The 25049-nt window shown below is 44.2% G+C and overlaps 1 protein-coding gene across 8 annotated transcripts in view; it reads left to right on the top strand.

Moving 5' to 3' along the window:
* TRAK1 (trafficking kinesin protein 1) overlaps positions 1 to 25049 on the top strand; it is a 129397-nt gene that overhangs the window by 63955 nt on the left and 40393 nt on the right. For all 8 annotated transcript variants that reach the window (XM_038759302.1, XM_038759294.1, XM_038759241.1 and 5 more), the window contains 4 exons: positions 6287 to 6363; positions 15439 to 15555; positions 20125 to 20225; positions 23347 to 23455. In XM_038759302.1, the coding sequence (XP_038615230.1) occupies positions 6313 to 6363; positions 15439 to 15555; positions 20125 to 20225; positions 23347 to 23455 (378 nt within the window). In that variant the 5' untranslated portion in view covers positions 6287 to 6312. The remainder of the gene's footprint in view (positions 1 to 6286; positions 6364 to 15438; positions 15556 to 20124; positions 20226 to 23346; positions 23456 to 25049) is intronic.

Genomic DNA, 25049 nt, shown 5'->3' on the forward strand with positions numbered 1-25049 from the left:
TAATAATTAGTCATTTTTAATATCTGTTAAGCAGGTAGATGTGCCAAGAACTCTGTTAATCACTGGGAGAGATACAAGATCCATCCCTGACCCACATGGGGCTCCCAGTGTCAGTAGGAGGAGAACAGCTATTAAATTCCCATTTTACAGATGAGGAAACTGGCATAGGGAAGTTACATGACTTCCCCAAGGTCACACAGCAGACAAGTAGTGGAGCCAGGATTAGAATGTAGGTCCCCTATCTCCTAGGCCTGTGCTTTTCCCCCTAGATCACGGTGCTTCCTGTTCTTAAGACAGCAGCTTGGTGCTATCCTAGGAGTTACTTTCTGCCCTTGAGTAATCCTGTGGTCATTCCTTCAGTTGGATCGGAATTCCATGGAACAGAACTGGGGGCTGTTCAAACCACATTGTGTATTGTGTTGCTATTTTCATAGAGAAAAGAAAATCTCTTCCTGTTCCTCTGTTAGGTTGCGGCCAGCTCTTTGGGGTGTGTGCTTGCCTGCATTTGTTCATTGGACATATGCAGTCTCTCTTTAAATGTACTCACCTGCCACGTATTTAAGCAGTAAGGTGTGCTGGTGTTTGTTTTATCAGTTCTTTTCGGCCCTTCCCATCCATGTCCCTCTCCCCCTCCACACATGTATTGCTACTATCTTTTTCTTTAAGGTGCAAAAGTGCACCTTTTATTGTACACACAGAGAAGCAGCGTTGCTCAGTGGAAAGAGCATGAGCTTTGGGGTCAGAGGTCTTGGGTTCATATCCCGACTCCGCCAATTGTCAGCTGTGTGACTTTGGGCAAGTCATTTAACTTCTCTGTGCCTCAGTTCCCTCATCTGTAAAATGGGGATTAAGACTGTGAGCCCCACGTGGGACAACCTGATCACCTTGTATCCCCCCAGCGCTTAGAACAGTGCTTTGCACATAGTAAGTGCTTAACAAATGCCATTATTATTATTATTATTATTATTAATAATAGTAGTAGTAGTAGTAGGACATCAGCAAGGAAAGGTAAAAGTGTACAAGGTGATTGAATGCTTTAAAGCCTAAGGTAAGGAATCTCTCTCTTGTGCTGAGGTGGATTGGTAGCCACTGGGGGTTCTTAAGGATTGGGGAAGCATGGGCTGAATGTTTTTTTTTTTTGGAAAAGTGATCCAGACAGCAGAGTGATGTATGGACTCGGGTAGGGAGAGACAGGAAAGCAGGGAGGTTAGTCAGGACAGGATAACTTCTTAAATCAGCACGGTAGCAGTCTGGATGGAGAGGAAAAGGTGGATTTTAGCGATGATGTGAAGGTAGATCCGGAAAACTGATTGTACATTCTCTAAGCCCCCAGTACATTGCTCTGCCATTTTGGTGCTCAGTAAATATTCATGAGGATGATCATGAGGTTTCCCCTTTTCTAGATTTGGGAATGTGTGACTTATGGCAGTCTGGAGAGGCAGAGTTATCTTTTTGCTAACCTTTTGACAGAAGTAGAAATGAAATTATTCTTTTGTTTCAGGAATATGGAAGCTAATGTCTTCATTTTATTTACTTTAAGAATACAACTGCCTATGGTTATTTAACTCCAGCAATTGTAGGGTGGTATCATCTATTTTTCGATTATTGATTGATTATTCAATGACAATGCAAAATTGTTGGTTTTGTGCACCTCTAGTAGCCAGGTGCTTTCTACTGGGCACAGGTTCTGAGAAAAGACTGAGTAAAGTGAACTCAGTTTTATATGATAAAATGAAAGGTAGATTTGTGAAGATGATGTGAGAATCTGGTTGACATTTCTAGAATCTCCAGTTTCTGAAGCATCACAGACTCTAGACTTCTAGACTGTGAGCCCGTTGTTGGGTAGGGACTGTCTCTATATGTTGCCGACTTGTACTTCCCAGGCACTTAGTACAGTGCTCTGCGCACAGTAAGCACTCAATAAATGCGATTGAATGAATGAATCATAGCAGCATGGCTCAGTGGAAAGAGCATGGGCTGAAGAGTCAGAGGTCGTGGGTTCTAATCTTGGCCCCGCCACTTGTCAGCTGTGTCACCTTGGACAAGTCACTTAACTTCTCTGGGCCTCAGTTCCCTCATCTGTAAAATGGGGATGAAGACTGTGAGCCCCATGTGGGATAACCTGATTACCTTGTATCTACTCCAGCGCGTAGAGCAGTGCTTGGCACATAGTAAGCGCTTAACAAATACCAACATTATTATTATTATTATATGACTTCTCTTCTTTACCACTTCCAGAAGAATCTCTCCTTCTTCCTCCCTTGCCGACCTCACTTGTCTACCTTTATCTTGGCTTCTGCCGTACTGTTTTCCTAGGGTTTAATTCTTACAGCCACAGTCTCTATTTCTAATGCCCAAATCTTAGATTTTGGGGTTAGTCATTTCAAATGGTTCTTGAAACCCCTCTACTCAGTGGCTTCTCTCCCTGTATTTGTTCACATTCACATTACACATCTGTTTCTTGTCTTGAGCGTTGGTTTGAGTCATCCAGATTACTACTTCCCAAAATAAACTCTGATTTTTAGTCCAATTTGCTCATTTACTGTAGTCCAGAACCTATCTAAAAATTGCATAGATAGGCCCCTTCATTCCCTGCTTCCCCTTCCACACCCTTTTCTCAAGGAAATTCCTTAAAGGCGTCACCTTGCATGTTTTTATGTCTAGTTGCCTCATGACATTTGTATCTCTGTTGGCATTGACTTAGCTCTAGATAATGAGGCGATAACTCTCCGTCCAAAGGTGGTGTGGCAATTTGGAGGAAATTTACACTTCAACAGAGGGTGACTTTGTATATGGTTGCTTTTTCTAATCCAGGTATCTGTGGATGTGTTGGACTGTTGATTTGTTTTTGTTTTATTTAAATGAATTCCATTTCTAAGGAGGGGATAAGTTGCCTTGTTCACGCACAATAGCAACAAGAACTGAGAGAGTCATGTATCACTGTGTGAATTGGCAGGTCAGTCCCTCCCTCACATTTCAGTCCAAAGAATAATAATAATAATGATGGTATTTAAGCACTTACTATGTGCAAAGCACTGTTCTAAGCGCTGGGGGATACAGGGTGATGAGATTGTCCCACGTGGGGCTCACAGCTTTAATCCCCATTTTACAGATGAGGGAACGGAGGCACAGAGAAGTTAAGTGACTTGCCGAGTGACTTAGGTGGCAAGTGGTAGAGCCAGGATTCAAACCCATGACCTCTGACTCCCAAGCCCGGGCTCTTTCCACTGAGCCACAGTGCTTCTGTAGACAGAATTCATGAAACACACACAATAGAAGCAACATGGCCTAATGGAAAGAGCACATGCCTGGGAGTCAGAGAACCTGGGTTCTAATCCCAGCTCTACCAGTTGCTTGCTGTGTGACCTTGGACAAGTAACTTGACTTCTCTGTGCCTGTTCTACCTCCTATTTAGACCGTCAGTCCCTTGTGGAGCAGGGATTCTATCCAACCTATTTAACTTGTATCTACCTCAGCGCGTAAAACAGTGTGTGACACAAAGTAAGCGCTTAGTCGCATAAAGGAAAAAAAACCTTAAGAGCTGTTTTATTGTTTTTTCTTCCTCACTCCTTTCCTTAATGTCTCCATGGACTTCCTCTTCTTTCTGCACCTTTCAAGTTAGTTGATGATGTCATGATTTGTGTACTGTGTGACATCATCCCATTGCTCCACTGCATGGCAAAGCAGGAAAGCATTATCTGAGGCTACTCACTCCAATCAATCAATCAATCAATCGTATTTATTGAGTGCTTACTGTGTGCAGAGCACTGTACTTGGGAAGTACAAGTTGGCAACATATAGAGACGGTCCCTACCCAACAGTGGGCTCACAGTCTAGAAGGGGGAGACAGACAACAAAACCAAACATATTAACAAAATAAAATAAATAGAATAGATATGTACAAGTAAAATAAATAAATAAATAGAGTAATAAATACATACAAATATATACATATATACAGGTGCTGTGGGGAAGGGAAGGAAGTAAGGGGGGGACGGAGAGGGGGAGGATGGAGAGAGGAAGGAGGGGGCTCAGTGTGGGAAGGCCTCCTGGAGGAGGTGAGCTCTCAGCAGGGCCTTGAAGGGAGGAAGAGAGCTAGCTTGGCGGAGGGGCAGAGGGAGGGCATTCCAGGCCAGGGGGATGACATGGGCCGGGGGTCGATGGCGGGACAGGTGAGAACGAGGCCTAACGGTGAGGAGATTAGCGGCAGAGGAGCAGAGGGTGCGGGCTGGGCTGGAGAAGGAGAGAAGGGAGGTGAGGTAGGAGGGGGCGAGGTGATGGACAGCCTTGAAGCCCAGGGTGAGGAGTTTCTGCCTGATGCGTAGGTTGATTGGTAGCCACTGGAGGTTTTTGAGGAGGGGAGTAACATGCCCAGAGTGTTTCTGGACAAAGACAATCCGGGCAGCGGCGTGAAGTATGGATTGAAGCGGGGAGAGACACGAAGATGGGAGATCGGAGAGGAGGCTGATACAGTAGTCCAGATGGGATAGGATGAGAGCTTGAACGAGCAGGGTAGCGGTTTGGATGGAGAGGAAAGGGCGGATCTTGGCAATGTTGCGGAGCTGAGACCGGCAGGTTTTGGTGATGGCTTGGATGTGAGGGGTGAACGAGAGAGCGGAGTCGAGGATGACACCAAGGTTGCAGGCTTGTGAGACAGGAAGGATGGTAGTGCCGTCAACAGTGATGGGAAAGTCAGGGAGAGGGCAGGGTTTGGGAGGGAAGACAAGGAGTTCAGTCTTGGACATGTTGAGTTTTAGGTGGCGGGCAGACATCCAGATGGAGATGTCTTGAAGGCAGGAGGAGATGCGAGCCTGGAGGGAGGGGGAGAGAGCAGGGGCAGAGATGTAGATTTGGGTGTCATCAGCGTGGAGATGATAGTTGAAGCCATGGGAGGGAATGAGGTCACCAAGGGAGTGTGTGTAGATCGAGAACAGAAGGGGACCAAGAACTGAACCTTGGGGAACCCCCACAGTAAGGGGATGGGAGAGGGAGGAGGAGCCTGCAAAAGAGACTGAGAATGAACGACCGGAGAGATAAGAGGAGAACCAGGAGAGGACGGAGTCAGTGAAGCCAAGGTTGGATCGTGTGTTGAGGAGAAGAGGGTGGTCCACAGTATCGAAGGCAGCTGAGAGCTGGAGGAGGATTAGGATAGAGTATGAGCCGGTGGATTTGTCAAGCAGGAGGCAAGCAAGCAAGCAAGCAAGACTCGAAACTTTGCCAAGTCTTGGCAAGCAAGACTCGAAAAGCAAGGGCCGCCCTTTCTTCCAAGGTTTACAAATAATTCCACTAGCTCACCTTTCTCCCATGTTGTTTGTTCTGATGATAGCATCACTTGCATATAATACAAAATGTAGCTGGAGCCTGTCTTATTTCAGTTAAACATTTTGCAGTTAGAGTCAGGGATGTCCTCCAGTTACATAATATGAGCTATCTCTGCATCAGACTGCTCAGAAAAATTGAGCAGAGCCCTAATCAATAGTATTGATTGAGTGTTTACTCTGTGCAGAATAGCGTCCTAGGTGCTTGGGAGTGTACAATAAGCATTAGTTGTGCTGTAGTCGATCTGGCCACTTATTAAGTTAACGTTCAAGTGAGTGACAGAATGCACCCTTTCGTCCTTCCTTTCTTTGTAGGGAAATGATGTCCACAAAAGAAGCTGGAGGGGAGGGAGGCCAGACCCTGCAAATCAATCACTTGTCTCTAAATTTAGCCAAAGAAATCCAGTTGATTTAAAGAAACTAGCCTTTTTAAGATTAAAACCAGTCCCACTTTTTTTTCCAATCTCCAGTTAATTTTCCCATTGGAAAAAAATACATATACTGTAAAAAAAAATACATTTAAGCATTCTATGCAGAATGCTTTCCAAAAGTTAGGGTCACTTTCAGACCACCCTCTATTTATGCTTTAACTCTTACTGAGATAATTTATAGAGATCCTTGCATTGATGATCAGGATCGTTTTATTGACTTTATTCTTTTCCCATGGTTTTGTACGATGAAATTTTACTAATTCAGTCCATCTGGTAGCACTGCTTGCTCTACACTTAATCAATTTTCAAACACCTGCTCTGTGAGGAAGAAGCTTCGGTATCCTCTATTTGGAAAGACTGAATTGAGACAAGTGAGAAAATGATGCGTCTAAGTCTGGTTAACTCAAGTCAAGGTTAACAAACTGCCAAAATGAATGGTGTGTTCTATATGTGTAGAGCCTCCGTCCCCGTTTTTGAGAAATCATTTAGTGTTTTTCCAAATATGTCTTCATTATTGTTATATTTGCTTTCTTACAGTTTTATGCGCCGAAAGAGTGGGCCAGATGACTAAAACATACAATGACATAGATGCTGTTACACGTCTTCTAGAGGAGGTAAGCCTGTCTCGAAGAGGAAATATGATTGTTTGCAACAACGACATTATAAAAAAGCGGTCTTGTTGATGGTGTGTCTAAAAATATCAGTTGTCCAAGAAGTGTTGATTCCCATGATCATAAATTTGGGAACTTCATTTAGGTTATAAAAGTAGAGCTGGAACTACTAAGCAGTAACTCTGCTGTTACTGCCTGAGACCTTAAAGGGTTGTCCAGTCAATCAATCAATCAATCAATCATATTTATTGAGCACTTACTGTGTGCAAAGCACTGTACTAAGCGCTTGGGAAGTACAAGTTGGCAACATATAGAGACAGTCCCTACCCAACAGTGGGCTCACAGTCTAAAAGGGGGAGACAGAGAACAAAACCAAACATACTAACAAAATAAAATAAATTTAAAATGAACTTTAGTCTGTGGGAATGTCTGCCATTTTGCCTAGCCTGAACATTGAGTGGCTCTGAAAACAGCCCAATTTTGGGGTATTGGGGCACGTGCACTGAGAATTTGGTAGCCTCCGAAGCCCATAATCTAGTCCCCAAATGACTGAGGCCAGGAGTTCCAGGTTTTTGTTTTACCCCACCCTTTTTTATAGTATTTATTAAGTGTCAGGTACTGTACAATGTGCCGTACTAAGTGTCAGGTACGGTACAATAGTAAATGCAAGCTAATCAGATTGGACCCAGTCCCTGTCCCTGATGGGGCTCACGGTCTTCATTCCCATTTTGCAGATGAAGGAACTGAAGCACAGAGAAGTGAAGTGACCTGCCCAAGGTCTCCCAACAAAACAGTAGAGCTGGAATTAGAACCCAGGTCCTTCTGTCTCCCAGGCCTGTGCTCTGTCCATGAGGCCACGCTGCTTGTCACTCCCCTAATCCCCACCCATGGTGAACATGGAGAATGAGCGGCCTGAACCTGAAACTGTCTTCTAGAGCTCTGGAGAATTTGCACAACTTCGTAACTCCTACTAGACTTTCCAGTTTATATCTGTGGATAAATTCTCCTTTTGCTCAGTCTTCTCTAATGAACCTGAAATGGGGTCACTTTCAAACTGAATTCAAGACTTAGAAATAGATAGTTCATTTCCCCAAATATGGTTTACTTTATGCTCCAAAATAGGATACAGAGGTTCGGCACTCTTTTGCACCTCTGACCTAGTATTTATTTCTCCCTGAAACAGAAATAAATGTGTTTTTCAAACAAAGGGCCAGAAAAGGTATCTTGAACTCATTCAGTGTTCTTGGATCATCATTATCAATAATAGTATTTATTGAGCGCTTACTATGTGCCGAGCACTGTCTAAGTGTTTGGGAGAGTACACTACAACAGAGTTTACACTACAGTGAGCTCACAGTATAGAGGAAATTGGATCATTGCTATACGAACCACAGACAAGCACATAGCCAGCAGCAAAGTGCTGTCATATCCAAGTATCAAATCTTAAATCCACTGACATTTCAAAAGGTGAGCGAACTAATTGTTGCACTTGGCCTCTCTAGCCCTCGGCCCAACATATCAAGATCTTTACTCTTCATATAGGTTTAAGATTTGATGTCTCATACCTTTCCTAAATTAGTATTTTTCAAGCCACCAACAAATCCACTGAGATTAGACTCTTTCCAGGTTTAGTTATTTACTGGCTGTGCAGTCCAATAGACATTCAGATTTTTGGTTCTTCCTGACCATTTCTTTAAGCTGGAGCCTTAATTCCTCTAAAATCAGAAATTTTTAAGTCTGTTGCCACACAAAACTGGCTTCCTTATGTTCAAGTATTAATCCCAACCCCAATGTGGTTTTTTGTTGCTTTTTGTTGACAGTTGGATTTTCTGGTTGACACATGTCAGTGAAGTGGTCACCTCCATGCTTGACTATCAATTTAATTTCTGACAGTTGGTCATTTGACAATTGGTCCTTTAGGGAAGTTCTTTAACCTTTTCAGGCTTCTAGAGTGTTTTATGCTCAGAGAATAACGGAAAATAAGTTTCACTGGGTGAATAACAATCCTGTTCAGTGCATTTAGTCAACAAAACAGGGGTTCAGTCAGATCCTGAAATGGGTATGGTTAGCCTTTAATTATTCAGAGGATAATTCTCCAGTTTGTATTTTTCTTGTCCCTTGATACTGCTACTGCTTTCTAATATTCTTACCTCTCATTTTACTATGTTCAGACAGAAGTTGAATAGAGGAGATAAGGAGGCACTAAAACCTGAAAGCCTGTCAATTCTGCTTCTCGCAGAGTTGACTGTATAAAGTTGCCTTTACTCTACATAAGTGATTTTTGGAATGTGGCTTTTGGGGTATATGGGCACTTTTTCAAAGCTGTTCTTGATTTGTCAGATTTGAGCTGTCTGATGTTTTCTGTAGATTACTATAATTAAGGCACAGCTTAATACTCTATCGTAATTGAGAAAATATCAGACCACAGTTACAAGAGACATTTGGTTTTTCTTTGTTTTTTTCTAGTCACGGGGCAGACTAGTAGTTTTTTTACTCAAAGGGCAGGTAAACGTGACATTTTGTTTAGAAGAATAAGAGAGGTCTAGAACAAAGGTACTGTGAGAGGGAATGGAAAGGGAGTGGAGGGGTCTGGGGAAGGGGGATGCTGCTCTGGAGGAATTGGCATTGAGAGACCAAAGCATTAACTCATCCCCCAGATATTTTGAAGGTGGAGATGATGGCTTTCCTCCTTTCCTCCTCATCAGACTTCATCCTTTTTGTTTTGCTGCAGGTAAAATAGTCCCTGTCACTGGCCTGCTGGTAGAGGAAGAATTAGGCCCTACTTGTTATATGGTAGACTGTAAACTCGTTGAGGGCAGAGGTCATGTCTACCACCTCTTATTGTATGCTACTCTCCCAAATGCTTAGTACAGAGCTCTGCACACAGTCAGAGCTCAATAAATGCTGATAGGTTGGAAGCGGGGTCTTCCATCTCATTAGAGGTGCCCACCAGGCCAATTATTTCTAGGAAAAGGGTGCCTAATGTCTTCCATCATTTGCCAAGTTCATAGATATGACTTAGCCAAAGAAATAGGGCCTTGGTTGGGGAAAAGAAAGCCCACATCTCTCAGCAAAGAAGGCTTTTATACTGGAAGAGAGAGTCAGGAGGAATGCATGCATAGTTTTGGGTTGAAATTCAAGGGGATGGGCCTTTTGGGTTGTTTTTTTTTTGTTTTTCTTTTTTTGTATTCTAGGTGGGGAACTTGCTATAATAATAATAATAATAATGTTGGTATTTGTTAAGCGCTTACTATGTGCCAAGCACTGTTCTAAGCACAGGGGGATTAGAAGGTAATCAAGGTTGTCCCACGTGGAGCTCACAGTCTTCATCCCCATTTTACAGATGAGGGAACTGAGGCACAGAGAAGTGAAGTGACTTGCCCAAAGTCACCCAGCTGACGAGTGGCGGAGTCGGGATTAGAACCCACAACCCCTGACTCCTAAGCCCAGGCTCTTTCCACTGAGCCACACTGCTTCTCTTTGAGGATTGATTTATTGTGACACTCAATCCTACATGGCAGGAACTCCCTGGTGAATGTTTTTTTTATGAGGCCTCCCAGACAGACTTCCCTAAGGTTGCAGAGATAGATTAGGGTGAGACATAGCATGAGACATAGCCTTGAGTCTGAGTCAGGTTCTGAAACTGGATTATGTAGAGGATAACAGGTGTGTGAATCTAAGTGACTCACAGTCAAGACTATAAAATCGTCCTTCTAGACTGTAAGCTCATTGTGGGCAGAAATGTGTCTACCGACTCTGTTATATTGTTTGTACTGTACTCTCCCAAGTGCTTAGTACAGTGCTCAATAAATACGATTGATTAGGCCACTACCACCTGAAGCCACTCATAATTCATTCAATTGTATTTATTGAACGCTTACTGTGTGCAGAGCACTGTACTAAGCGCATGGCTTATAATGTTGAGAGCCTGGGAGATTACACAGACTTGTCGCTATTTGGGTACCTTTCTTCTTTGCTTGAGTAATCAGCTTACAAGTATTTATTACATCCCCTGGACCTGAGGTGCAAAATGCCAACCCAAAAGTAGTTATTTGTCTCATTAGTGAGTCATTGATGATAAAAGGAATGACTAGAAAGGTCCAAAGTTTTCTGGTGGCAAAACTGTGTTGTTCCGATCATTGCTCCTGGTAATTCTTTGAGTAGATTAATCAATCAATCAGTTGCATTTATTGAGAGCTTACTTGAGCGTTGCTCCTGGTAATTCATTGAGTAGGTTAATCAGTCAACCAGTGGCATTTATTGAGCACTTACTATATGCAGAGCACTGCACTAAGTGCTTGGGACAGCACAGTGCAGTGGAGTTGATAGAAATGTTCAGTGTCCACCATGAGTTTACAAGAGTAGACAGTCTTTTCCCAGTTATAAATCAATCATATTTATTGAGCACTTACTGCATATGGAGCACTAGACTAAGTACTCTTGTGGACCAATCAGCCATTCAATTGTATTTATTGAGTGCTTACTGTGAGCAGAGCACTGTACTACGCTCTTGGAAAAGTACAATCAAATTGATAGGCATGATTCCTGCCCACAGAGAGCTCAACCAACATGATAATCGATCAATCGTATTTATTGAGCGCTTACTGTGTGCAGAGCACTGTACTACGCTCTTGGAAAAGTACAATCAAATTGATAGGCATGATTCCTGCCCACAGAGAGCTCAACCAACATGATAATCGATCAATCGTATTTATTGAGCGCTTACTGTGTGCAGAGCACTGTACTAAGCGCTTGGGAAGTACAAGTTGGCAACATATAGAGACAGTCCCTACCCAACAGTGGGCTCACAGTCTAAAAAACACAGTCATGATAACACATCAACTCGCAATAGATCCAGAGAGACTTGTCATTTGTGATGGGGGCCAGCTCTTCAATGGGCCTGAGTGCTCCCAGGGCAGACTGAGGCTGAGGGCAGTGAGGAGGAGGCTTTGAACATGGGCCTGGGCCTGGTTCCTGGCTTCTAGTTCCTAAGGATGACTGGTGGTCCATTCTGTCAACATGGTGTCTATTAAATAGATGATCTGGAGATGGTCATTAGGTGTGTCCCAGCATCTTGCTCCCAGTGAAAAAGGGGGCCCCCAGACACAGTTCATTATGATGGAAAAACGATTCGGCAGATAAGTCTTGAGAGAACATCTTCTCCGGGGGGAATGCAAGATGCAAAGTGGAGCTGATTGCCATTCATTTAATTGCCTATTCCACTATCTACATCTTGCTCGAATGTCTGCCCGCAAGATCTGAAGGCACTCAGATATTCCCAGGATCAGGTTAGTGTTGAACCTTTAGGAATGGAATGAGCATTAATGAGAGAAACAAGCAGTCGATATACTTTATTCTGGGGAAGATTTTACATCACGGGCTTTGGAATCTATTTTATTTTGTTAGTATGTTTTGTTCTGTTGTCCGTCTCCCCCTTCTAGACTGTGAGACCGCTGTTGGGTAGGGACCGTCTCTATATGTTGCCAACTTGTACTTCCCAAGCGCTTAGTACAGTGCTCTGCACACGGTAAGCGCTCAATAAATATGATTGAATGAATGAATGAGTCAGAGGTCATGGGTTCGAATCCCAGCTCTGCCAATTGTCAGCTGTGTGACTTTGGGCAAGTCACTTAACTCCTCTATGCTTCAGTGACCTCATCTGTGAAATGGGGATTAAGACTGTGAGCCCCCCGCGGGACAACCCGATCACCTTGTAACCTCCCCAGCGCTTAGAACAGTGCTTTGCACATAGTAAGTGCTTAATAAATGCCATCATTATTATTATTATCTAACCTTGAATGTAGGGTAGAAAGTCCTGAGTCATGTAGGGAAAGCAAAAATCGCCTCTGCCGGTGAAAATCGGCTAAAGAACCGGAAACTCTGATTCCTGCAGACTCCTTCAGCTGGAGCCGGAATTGTGGTAGGCCGTTTCAAAAACCTGACATTCTGTGGGTCTAAAGCCACAGATTCTGAACCTGAAGGGTGGTCCCAGAAACAGATCAAGGTCTGCTAGTCAAAGTCAGATATTTTGTCATGAAAAGGAAAAATAGCATTATCACCTTGGCTATTCATTGCTTCTTCTTGTTCAGTCAATCATATTTATTGAGCACTTATTGTGTGCAGAACACTGTACTAAGTGCATGCGAGAGAACACAATACAGCAGACACATTCCCTCCCCGCAAAGAACTTACACTCTATCAATCAATCAATCATATTTATTGAGCGCTTACTGTGTGCAGAGCACTGTACTAAGCGCTTGGGAAGTACAAGTTGGCAACATATAGAGACAGTCCCTACCTAACAGTGGGCTCACAGTCTAAAAGGGGGGAGTCTAAAAGGGGAGTGTAAAAGGGGATGAGGGAACTGAGGCCCAGAGAAGCGAAGTGACTTGCCCCAAGTCACCCAGCCGACGAGCGGCGGAGCGGGGATTCGAACCCATGACCTCCGACTCCAAAGCCCGGACTCTTTCCACTGAGCCACGCTGCTTCTGTGATTATTACTCTAGAGAGAAGAACTTGCAGTTAGTTTATAGCACTGGATATATCCCGCATCACTACTGGTAGAGCCCTTAAGGGACATCCGGACATTGGTTCTGACATAGCCATGAGTTTGATACCCCTTTCTTATAAGAGAATTAAACTCTGTGGCTTCCTCTGTTCCATCACCTTGGTTCGCAGTAGACCCAGCTGGATCCTACCCCCTCCCAACTTCCCCAGCCACCAAAGTGGAGTTACTGTAGTCAAGCAGGGACCTTGAGGAATCTGTAGAAGGCAGAAGGAATCTTAGCTATGGATCACATTGCCTGTATAACTACTATTTGCTAGGAGCAGTGGTTTTGTTCCTGGGACAAGGATGGAGAACAGGTTGGCCCAGTGGAAAGAGCATGGGCCTGGGACTGTGGGGGCTTGGGTTCCGCCACTTTTAATTTTTTATTTTACGATATTTAAGTGCTAACTATGTGCCAGGCACTGTTCTAATCACTGGAGGAGATACAAGATAATCAGTGTGGACACACTCCATGTCCCATATAATAATAATAATGATGGTATTTGTTAAGTGCTTACTATGTGCCAAGCACTGTTCTAAGCACTGGGGTAGATTATTATTATTATTATTATTATTACTATGGCATTTATTAAGCGCTTACTATGTGCAAAGCACTGTTCTAAGCACTGGGGAGGTTACAAGGTTATCAGGCTGTCCCACATGGGGCTCACAGTCTTAATCCCCATTTTACGGATGAGGTAACTGATGGAGCTCATAGTCTTAGTCCCCATTTTACAGATGAGGAAACTGAGGGACAGAGAAATTAAGTGGTAACCTGGTGAGGCAGGTGATGGGGCTGTTGATGTTGCACTGGATTTTTAGCTGGGAAAGGCTGACTCTCAGAGAGGGTTAAATGACTTAGCTGAGTAAGTAAAAGACTCCCAGGTGCTAATCCAAAACTCTTGTCACAAAAGCACACTTTTTCTCACTGAAATGGGAACAATGGACATGCAGGGTGTGGATAGGAATGCCTAAATTGCAGCTGAACTCCTTTTGATTAGCCAAGAACAGAGTCGTCAGATTTCAGGAAATTATCTGATGGGGGTATGGGCTCTTTTGCACTTTAAAAATTTCCATGTAGTTAGTAAAATTTGTTCCAAAGAGAATGTGGTTTTTTTTTTTCATTTGGAAGGGAAGAATGGGTGAGGCCAAGATGAAAATAAATCCATCCCGGAGTGGTGTATCTTCAATCAGAATTCACTACCTGTCCTAAAATAACCTCTTTTGACTCTGGCCCTTGGGCCACATAGTAGTTTGAGACCTTGTTACCCTGCATTGGGGTGAAATGGGATGCCTGCCTTGCTTTAAGCGCTCCTCTAGATGGGATCAATAAGATTTTAGCCTCTGCATGCTATCAGTGCATTAGTTGGCATTTTTATTTCTGGAAAGAGCAAGGGTGGCTTGGTTTCATTTTGTACATTCCTGGACCAGCATGGTCAGCTCTAAGTGGCCGAGTGAGCTGAAGTAATGGTATTCTGTTACATTGCTTCGCCTGTAAACTGTGGGGATGTCCTATCAGGATCTTTACACGTAGTGCTCTGCACATAGTAAGCGCTCAATAAATACGATTGATTGATTGATTGATTGATTTACACTTTTGCTTCTCCTTGTCCCAAAATGCCCAAGGATTTCTAACACACATAATAATAATAATGATAATGTTGGTATTTGTTGAGCGCTTACTATGTGCAAAGCACTGTTCTTAGCGTTGGGGTAGATACAAGGTAATCAGGTTGTCCCACATGGGGCTCACAGTCTTCATCCCCATTTTACAAATGAGGGAACTGAGGCCCAGGGAAGTGAAGTGACTTGCCCAAAGTCACACAGCTGACAAGTGGCGGAGCCGGGATTTGAACCCATGACCTCTGACTCCAAAGCCCGTGCTCTTTCCACTGAGCCACGCTGCTCCCCCACTACACATCATGTATTGGCTGAGGGTGGTTAGCTCCAGATTAACTGTCCATTTTCATTTCAATCGGGGTGACAGTGGATGGAAAACAGTGAGAGATGTTGCAACAAAACTCAGATCTATTTCTCTTATTTCCTTTGTGTAACCCCCCAAATTGGATTTTGAGAGTTCTTTAGATATAGAACTCTTAGCTTTCTATGTGTCGTTAAAAAAAAAAGTTAAAAAGCAGCCCCAGAGAAATTGTCTCCATCAGATCCCCAATCAATCAATAGTATTTATTGAGCGCTTACTATGTGCAGAACACTGTACTCTCCCAAGCGCATAGTACAGTGCTCTGCACATAGCACTCAATAAATACTAAAAGACAACTGTTCAAAATATAGGTAGACACAGCTGAAACCCCTATTACCATTATTATCATTATGATGTTTGTTAAGCACTTACTGTGTCACAAACTGTTTTATCTGCTGTTAATCAGGTCATTAGCATTAAAATGAGAGACAAATGATTAATTCCTTTGTTTTTAAAAACTCTTCTTTCTTCTTGCTCCGTTTTCACTACTTCCGCCTGCGGGAGCCTGCCATAGGAACCTGTTTGAAACTCTGTTTTTTTCCTCTGACAGAAAGAGCGGGATTTAGAATTAGCTGCTCGGATCGGCCAGTCGTTGTTGAAGAAGAACAAAACCCTAACGGAGAGGAACGAACTGCTTGAGGAACAAGTCGAGCATATCAGGGAAGAGGTAAGAGTTCTCAGATTACCGAAAACTCCTTTGGTCACAGCCCCCCATGAGGTTTAGGGGCCTCGAAGCGGAGGTTTGTGGTTTTCGTGGATGTTGGGCAGGAAAGATGGCTAAAACAAGAGAGCCGGGTCTTCTGAGGGTGAGAAGCGAGGAGGCTATTGCTTGGATATAATGGAAGAAGCCTTGTGACCTACTGTCAAAAGTGGCATCATAATAATAATAATAATGGTGGTATTTGTTAAGCGCTTACTATGTGCCAAGCACTTTTCTAAGCTCTGGGATAGATACAAGGTAATCAAGTTGCCCCATGTGGGGCTCACAGACTTCATCCCCATTTTACAGATGAGGTAAGTGAGGAACAGAAAAGTTAAGTGACATGCCCAAAGTCACATAGCTGACAAGTGGTGGGGCCTGGGATTAGAATTCACGACCTCTGACTCCCAAGCCCATGCTCTTTCCAATAAGCCACACTGCTTTTCAGGTGGATAGAGCACAGGACTGGGAATCAGAAGGACCTGGGTTCTAATTCCAGCTCTGCCAATTGCTTGCTGTGTGACCTTGGGGAAGTCACTTCTCTGTGCCTCAAATTCCCTGAACTGTAAAATGTAAAATGGAAAACAGTGAGAGATGTTGCAACAAAACTCAGATCTATTTCTCTTATTTCCTTTGTTTAACCCCCCAAATTGGATTTTGGGAGTTCTTTAGATATAGCAAACAGAAGCTTTCTATGCGTCGTTAAAAAAAAAAAAAAAAGCAGCCCCAGAGAAATTGTCTCCATCAGATCCCCTATCAGGCTCCCTCCTTTCTGCATCTCCTCTTTGCGTTACCAGAGTGTCTTAAATTCCAGAGACAGGTCTTGTTGACTGACTTGCCCAACTATCAGACTACAAGGTGTTGAGTTATGTTTTAATAATTAGAAGTTGCCCAGCCCTCGAGGAGTTCAAAAACCTGAGAAGGAGTTAAATTCCTGTTACCTGCCTACCTAGACTATGAGCCCCATGAAATTGGACACAGTCCCTGTCCCACACAGGGATTAAGATTGTAAACCCCATCTTAATCCCCATTTTACAGGTGAAGTAACTGAGGCTCAGAGAAGTGAAGTGACTTTCCTAAAGTCACACAGCTGACAAGTGGCGGAGCCAGGATTAGAATCCTCGACCTCTGATTCCCAAGCCCGTGCTCTTTCCACTGAGCCACACTGCTTCTCATCATGTGGTGTGAGCCCACTGTTGGGTAGGGACTGTCTCTATATGTTGCCAACTTGTACTTCCCAAGCGCTTAGTACAGTGCTCTGCACACAGTAAGCGCTCAATAAATACGATTGATTGATTGATGGATGTGGTGGCTCCCTCCTTTCTGCATCTCCTCTTTGTTGCTTACCCCCAGGCAAGTCAGTGCGTTACCAGAGTGTCTTAAGTTCCAGAAATAGGTCTTTTAGACTGACTTACCCAACTATCAGAACACAAGGTGTTGAGTTATGTTTTAATAATTAGAAGTTGCCCAGCCCTCGAGGAGTTCAAAAACCTGAGAAGAAGTTAAAAGCACAAATTTTTAATCAACGGTAATGCATTACAGCACAATTAAATCTGTTTAGGTAAGTGCAATATTTACAGGAGTTTGCTGGAGAGTGGAATCGTTTGGGGTGCAAGGGGGTTGCATTAGCATTAAGCTTCTTAGAGATAGAATGAGGAGGCTATAATAATGATGGCATTTGTTAAGCGCTTACTATGTACAAAGCACTATTCTAAGCGCTGGGCCCAGTCTGGGCGAAAGGACAGAGATTTAGTCAGTCTGGCTCAGCTCTCTTTGTTCTGAGATACTGCATCAATGCCTTCTTAGCCACTGTGACAGTTAAGACAAAAGGTACAGAACATCTGCATTTAGCCTTAATCAGCTGACTTATTTCTCCAGGACTCAGCCTGGAGGGGCAAGAATCTGGTGGTGGTTGTTAGAACAGGAGGGTTTTTCAACTTTCTTCTCCAGTCATAATCCCACCCTCCCATCTGGCTTTATTCCCTAGTCCCCCCACCCCTCTCTCCCTTTCTCCTTTCTTCCCCTTTGTTCCTTCCCTCCTCCTTCCCCCATCAAACACAGGACCTTTGTCTGGTAAGGTTATGTTTGAAGAGATGAAATGACCCTGCTTAAATCCCCTAAGGCTAGTTAGGTCTGTTTTTGTTCAATCAGAACATTTGTCTATTCAAATCGCTAGATATTTCTACAAATTACACATCCATGCGCACACCCTCGAAAGTACAATGTTTTCGAAAGGAAAACAGTGAAAGCCTTCCAAAACCCCAAGTCAGTCATCACGGCAGTATTCAGAAAGATCAACAACAAGGGCTTTCCTTGGAAACAGACGGCACCCTAAACATCCCTGTGTGGGATCACAGGAGAGAGCCAGCTACGTCTCCAATCTTCTCGCCTCTCGATAATCAAAAAAGAAACACCCAACTTTTTTCAAGTAAAGACAACTGAGTGACAATGCCTCTTTGAAATTGAGGGCAGGTTTCTGGGTCTCTGGGAACTAATGCATCTCAGTTATGACATTGGGGCGTGTAAGATGAAAAAGTGAAGGAGTTTGCAGTGTGTATTTGAGATTGTGTGTGTGTGAGTGTGTGTGTGAGTATGTGTGTGTGCACACACACACACTTGCAAACTCTTAGAGGACAGAGATCTCTTGTTTCTTTTGAATGTCCCCAATACACCATGAAGAATGCTCTGCACACAGTAGGGGCATCGTGGCTCAATGGAAAGAGCACGGGCTTGGGAGTCAGGTCATGGGTTCAAATCCCGGCTCTGCCAATTGTCAGCTGTGTGACCTTGGGCAAGTCACTTCACTTCTCTGGGCCTCAGTTTCCTCATCTGTAAAATGGGGATTAAGACTGTGAGCCCCCTGTGGGACAACCTGATCACCTTGTAGCCTCCCCAGTGCTTAGAACAGTGCTTTGCACATAGTAAGCGCTTAACAAATGCCATCATTATTGTTATTATTATTATTATTGAGTGTGTGTTTACTTGTGTGTATGTGGTGTTGAATGCGCTCACTGTAAATCTGGATAAAGTGTGGGTGGGGGTGTCAACCCTGGCCCTAAAATGAGTGTGGGGGGCTCAGCAAGTTGCTTGGTTCCTATATCCCTACAAACTGCCATGCCACCAGAACTCAAAAGACTTAAACTGCTGTTCCAGCCCCATATTCCCACCCCCTGTCCTCCCTAGCATTCTCCTTTGGGGGTGCGCCTTGGGTGGGTGTTGCGGTGGGGAGACCAGGGGCGTCAGGAAAACCGTAAGCTTTCTCCTGTGATTTGTATGCCTTTCTCCAGGGTCTTATGTGACATGGCCCACCAGCAGTGATACACTCTGCCTCGCAGTGCCCAAGTCCCTCCTATACCCTGGACAGAAGAAAGTGCTCGATAATAATAATAATAATAATGGCATTTATTAAGCGCTTACTATGCCTAGACAACCCTCATAAGGCCCCCCCACTCCCTTTTCCTTCCTACCAAGGGGTGTCGACAGGGAGGCGGGGAAGGAAAGGGGGCAGAATCCTGCCCTCAAATCCCATCCTCACACTGGGATTTCGTGCACATCACATGGGAGTGCTTATAGCTTATTGAGTGTGTGTTTACTTGTGTGTATGTGAAGAAGAAGGGAAGCAGCGTGGCTCAGTGGAAAGAGCACGGGCTTTGGAGTCAGAGGTCATGGGCTCAAACCCCGGCTCCTCCAACTGTCAGCTGTGTGACTTTGGGCAAGTCACTTAACTTCTCTGTGCCTCAGTACCTCATCTGTAAAATGAGGATTAAGACTGTGAGCCCCCCGTGGGACAACCTGATCACCTTGTAATAATAATAATAATAATAATAGCATTTATTAAGTGCTTAATAAATGCCATTATTATTATTATTATAGCAAATGTAGACTGGACCGTGAGCAAGCAAGCTTTTCCTGGAGCACCGGCTAGTTTGAAGCTGCCTCGGCTGTTTGGCAGAGAGAGCAAAGGTTGTGCAGGCAGGAGGCTGCGTGCAGTCATGGTGCCCGTTGTGTCCCACCTGGAGTTGGCACAGCTACCACTCGTTTTTAGATGGGAGTTGATTTCCGGAGGAGTGAAATGGCCTCTTCTTTCACCCTGCAATATGACCTGCTTGTCTGGCAGTGGTCCCCGCTTGTCCATCTGTACATTTCTAAAGGCCCGGTGCTGTTTGATTACAAGAGATTGGGAGACAGACGCTTTGAGGAGTGAACAAGACATCCATTCGAGAACCTCTCCTCTCCCGGCCACCGCCTCTTTCCCAGAACAAAGAGGAGAATCAGCCGAGGCGGGGAAACTCATGCCGAAGCACGTTGGATTGTTTTTCTTAAGCGAGACAAACCTCTTTCCTTCCCACTGCCTCCTTTCCCCTCTGACGATCAATTCCTTATCCCCAGAACAGATGGCAAGGCACTTAGGATCGTTCAGCGTTGGGGTTTTGGTGGTGTTTGATGATAAAAGCTGGTTTCAAGTGCTGGGATGGGTTGGCTGCTAAGGCTCCTTCAGGAAAATAAATGTTGAGGCCGTGCTCTGTCTCCCATCAGGTGAGTCAGCTGCGCCATGAGTTGTCCATGAAGGATGAGCTGCTCCAGTTCTACACCAGTGCTGCTGAGGAGAGTGAGCCAGAGTCCGTCTGCTCCACCCCGTAAGTCCCAGAGGAGTCACCTCTTCCCAAAAGCCAGAGAAGAGAGGGTTTGTTGACAGGTGTTTTCAGGACAGTTGGGCAAAACCGCCTGAGCCAAAAGAGGAACATTATGTGACGGGGCTAGCTATCAGTGGCCACTTTTCTCACCTCTTCTTGTTGGCCTCTAGGTCAGAGTTGATGGAGTGGATTCAAGGCCCAAGAAAAGGGGAGCGTAGCCTAGTGGATATAAAGATTGGGACTGAGAATCAGAAAGACCTCCACCACTTGTTCGCTGCATGACCTTGGGCAAGGCAGTTAACTTCTCCGTGCCTCAGTTACCTCATCTGGAAAACGGCGATTAAGATTGTGAGACAGGGACCGTGTCCAACCTGATTAACTGGTTTCTACGCCAGTACTTAGTACAGTGCCTGGAACAGAGTAAGCGCTTAACGGATACCATTTAAAAAATGGATATTTGTTGGAGGAGACAGAATTACAAATCTCATTTCTCCCCTGAGCATCAATATGCGTATTCATTCTCTTGAAAATCGTTGGCCAGTCCAGCCCATCGGTGGTCAGTGGGGTGGGGGGAAACAATTTGATTCTGGGATGTGTCCGATTGGTGGCCATCTAGAAGGGATAATAATAGTAATAATAATGGTATTTGTTTGGTGCTTACTATGATGCTAGGCACTGAACTAATCATTGGGGTGGATCATCATCATCATCATCAATTGTATTTATTGAGCGCTTACTGTGTGCAGAGCACTGTACTAAGCGCTTGGGAAGTACAAGCTGGCAACATATAGAGACAGTCCCTACCCAACAGTGGGCTCACAGTCTAAAAGGGGGAGACAAAACCAAACATACTACAAAATAGAATGGAATAGATATGTACAAGTAAAATAAATAAATAGAGTAATAAATATGTACAAACATATATACATATATACAGGTGCTGTGGGGAAGGGAAGGAGGTGAGGTGAGGGGATGGAGAAGGGGACGAGGGGGAGAGGAAGGAAGGATACAAGCAAATCAAGTTGGACACAGTCCCTGTCCCATGTGGGACTCACAGTCTCAGTCCCCGTTTTACAGATGAGATAACTGAGGCACAGAGAAAAGAATCGACTTGCCCAAGGCCACAGAGCAGGCAAGTGGCAGAGCCAGAATTAGAACCCATGACCTTCTGACTCCTAGGCCCGTGTTCCATCCACCATGCCGTACTGCTTCTCAAGGGATCCAGTCCATCATCTGCAAAACAGGGATTCGGTACCAGTTTTTTTTATGGTATTTGTTAAGCGCTTACTATGTGCCAAGCACTGTTCCAAGCTCTGGGGTAGGTACAAAGTAATCAGGTTGTCCCATGTGAGGCTCACAGTTTTAATCCCCATTTTACAGATGAGGCAACTGAGGCACAGAGAAGTTTGGCTTGCCCAAGACCACACAGCAGGCAAGTGGCGGAGCCACGATTAGAACCCATGTCCTCTGACTCCCAAGCCTGTGCTCTTTCTACTAAGCCACGCTGCTTCCCTCCTAAGGAAGTGACTCCTTCTTTAGGGAAGTTCTCCCTCCTAAGTAGTTCTCCCTCCTACTTAGACTGTGAGCCCCGTCATCATCATCATCATCAATCGTATTTATTGAGCGCTTACTGTGTGCAGAGCACTGTACTAAGCGCTTGGGAAGTACAAGTTGGCAACATATAGAGACAGTCCCTACCCAACAGTGGGCTCACAGGTGGGACTTGTATTGACCTCAGCGCTTAGTACGGTGCATGGCACATAGGAAGCGCTTAATAAATGCCATCATTATTATTATTATTGTTAGTATTGTTATCATTATCATCCTCTGGTCAGTAGGAGAGGTTTCCTCCTATCCCCGTGCTGCCTGCCATTTGAGCATTGACCGACGTGACTCAGGATTGTGGAATAGCTTTTATTTCAAGTGTATCCATGGAGCAATCACACAGTGGAGCTCTGGCCCATGGGGTGTAGTTTGACTTAGATGTTTGCAGGTTTGGAAGACTTCCCCCTTAAACGGGTCCTTTGGCACTTCCTAGTTTTGCACAGGGGAAGGGCATTAGCCATTTTCACTTCTGATCATTTCATGAAGGCGTGGATTTCGACCGGGGCTTTCATCAGAGGAAGGGGCGGGGGGCCCAGTGTTTGAGAGTGGGGTCACGAGAAAGGAAGGCTTCGTAAGTAATAAAGCTTTCTGGGAAATGTTGTTCCAGAAACGCTGTCCATTCTGCGGACAACTCTTTTGGAGATTCTGTATCCCTGAAATGTTTAAAGTTGGGGACCCAATGGTGATCTAAAGCTAGAACATGGTTCATGTACCTCGTTCTCGCCTGTTCCGCCGTCGACCCCAGCCCATGTCCTTCCCCTGGCCTGAATGCCCTCCCTCCACACATCCGCCAAGCTAGCTCTCGTCCTCCCTTCAAAGCCCTACTGGGAGCTCACCTCCTCCAGGAGGCCTTCTCAGACTGAGCCCCCTTTTTCCTCTCCTCCCCATCCCCCCCTCCCCACAACACTTGTATATATTTGTACTGATTTATTACTCTATTTATTTTACTTATACATATTTACTATTCTATTTTGTTAATGATGTGCATTATAGCTATAATTCTATTTGTTCTGACGATTTTGACACCTGTCTACATGTTCTGTATTGTTGTCCATCTCCCCCTTCTAAACTGCGAGCCCGTTGTTGGGTAGGGACCGTCTCTATATGTTGCCGACTTGTACTTCTCAAGCGCTTAGTACAGTGCTCTTCACACAGTAAACGCTCAATAAATACGATTGAATGAATGAATGCCAGCAATCGATCATTTATTGAGAATGTCCTGGGTGCAAAGCACTGGACTGAGTGCTTGGGAAAGTACAATATAACCAAATTGGTAGATATGTTCCCTCCCCCAAGGAGCTTACCGTTTAGAGAGGATCATGTAAACTGTCCTCACAGCCACTTTGGTGTTGATACATTGGCACAACTCCATGAAATGCAGATAAACTGGAGTGATTTAAAAGGTTTTTGCGACTTCTTGGTTTGCATCTCCACTGATGTTGGACATGGGGGCGGCTGTGTGTGTGTGTGTTTGTGTGTCTAAAAGGCCTTGAAAATCTCAATGTGTATTTTTTGCCAGGCTGAAGAGGAACGAGTCTTCCTCCTCTGTCCAGAACTACTTTCACTTGGATACTCTTCAGAAGAAACTAAAGGACCTTGAAGAAGAGAATGTTGTACTTAGATCAGAGGTGAGGCTCTTAATCAATCAATATTATTTATTGAGTGCTTACAGGGTGCAGAACACTGTACTAAGCTCTTGGGAGAACACGGTCTAACAGAGCTGGTAGAAACATTCCCTTCCCACAAGGAGCTTCCATTCATTCATTCAGCCTTATTTATTGAGTGTTTACGGTGTGCAGAGCACTGTACTAAGTGCTTGGGAAGTACAAGTTGGCAACATATAGAGACGGTCCCTACCCAACAACGGGCTCACAGTCTAGAAGGGGGAGACAGACAACAAAACAAAACATGTGGACAGGTGTCCAGTCTAGCGGGGAGGGGACAGGCATTAAAATAAGTTATGGATCTGTACAGAATTTTTGTGGGACTGTAGTATGGGTGAATATGGGTAAAAATATACAAGTGCAAGGGTGACACAACTCAGAGAAGGACTCACTCCTCATCTCATTTTAAACGGGTGGGAACTTTGCTTCCCTTATCTTGGGAGAAATGGTACCAAGGTAATAGGTACTATTCCAATTTAGTCACTATAGTTACTAATTCCAGTAATTACTATAATAACTGGCTCCAAAGCTATTTTTAAAGGAAGCATGAAGGTCAGGTATACACTAGCAGCTCTGATTTTCTGATTTAGTAAAGACTAATAGGACTAAATGCTTTTGCCCTAAAAAAAGCCAAAATAAATAAAAGACACTCTGAGGTATCAAACTTCTATATGTTTGAATATTTGAGACTAAACTTCACTTCAGAGCCTAAATTACTTGGGTAATTTTTTAGGATCAGTCCGCTTTAAATGGTAGAAATACTTATTTGAAAAAATACACTCGAGAAAGTGCCTAAACCCCTCAAGTTGCCTGAAAGTCAATCAATCAATCCATCGTATTTACTGAGCTCTTACTGTGTGCAGAACACATTTCTAAGTGATTGGGAGAGTGCAATCAAACAATATAACAGAGTTAGTAAACACATTTCCTGCCCAGGTGACAAAAACCTACCATTGTTGTCCTGGTTTTGACTTACTATCACCTGGTCAGCTGTGTGTTGGCGTTTCCAATTGGGAATGATGGATGAGCTTTGGGCTTGAGATTTCAGGACCGAGAATCCATGCAGAAAAATTGACAGTAGCTCTAGTGGTTTGTGCCGTTCCACGTGCAACTCTCCTGTGCTCGCCCGTCATCATCTTGGTGGAAAATGGAGTGCTGTTGAGCCAGTAGTAAAAAACTGCAAATTGAGCACACTTCACCTTAACTAGATTTTACCTTGTGGTGGTGAGAGCCTCAGCTATTGTATTGTAAAAACTTATCCACACTTGTGGAAAAGGGGGTGCTAGGTATATTCATTCATTCATTCATTCAATCGTATTTATTAAGCGCTTACTGTGTGCAGAGCACCGTACTAAGCGCTTGGAAAGTACAATTCAGCAACAGAGAGGTAATCCCTGCCCACAGCAGGCTGAGAAAGGGAGAATAATGATGATATTTGTTAAGCACTTATAGAGAAGCAGCGTGGCTCATTGGAAAGAGCCCGGGCTTTGGAGTCAGAGGTCATGGGTTCAGATCCTGGCTCTGCCAATTGTCAGCTGTGTGACTTTGGGCAAGTCGC

Source organism: Tachyglossus aculeatus, chromosome 2 (genome assembly GCF_015852505.1).
Source record: "Tachyglossus aculeatus isolate mTacAcu1 chromosome 2, mTacAcu1.pri, whole genome shotgun sequence".
In the NCBI taxonomy this organism is placed as follows: domain Eukaryota; kingdom Metazoa; phylum Chordata; class Mammalia; order Monotremata; family Tachyglossidae; genus Tachyglossus; species Tachyglossus aculeatus.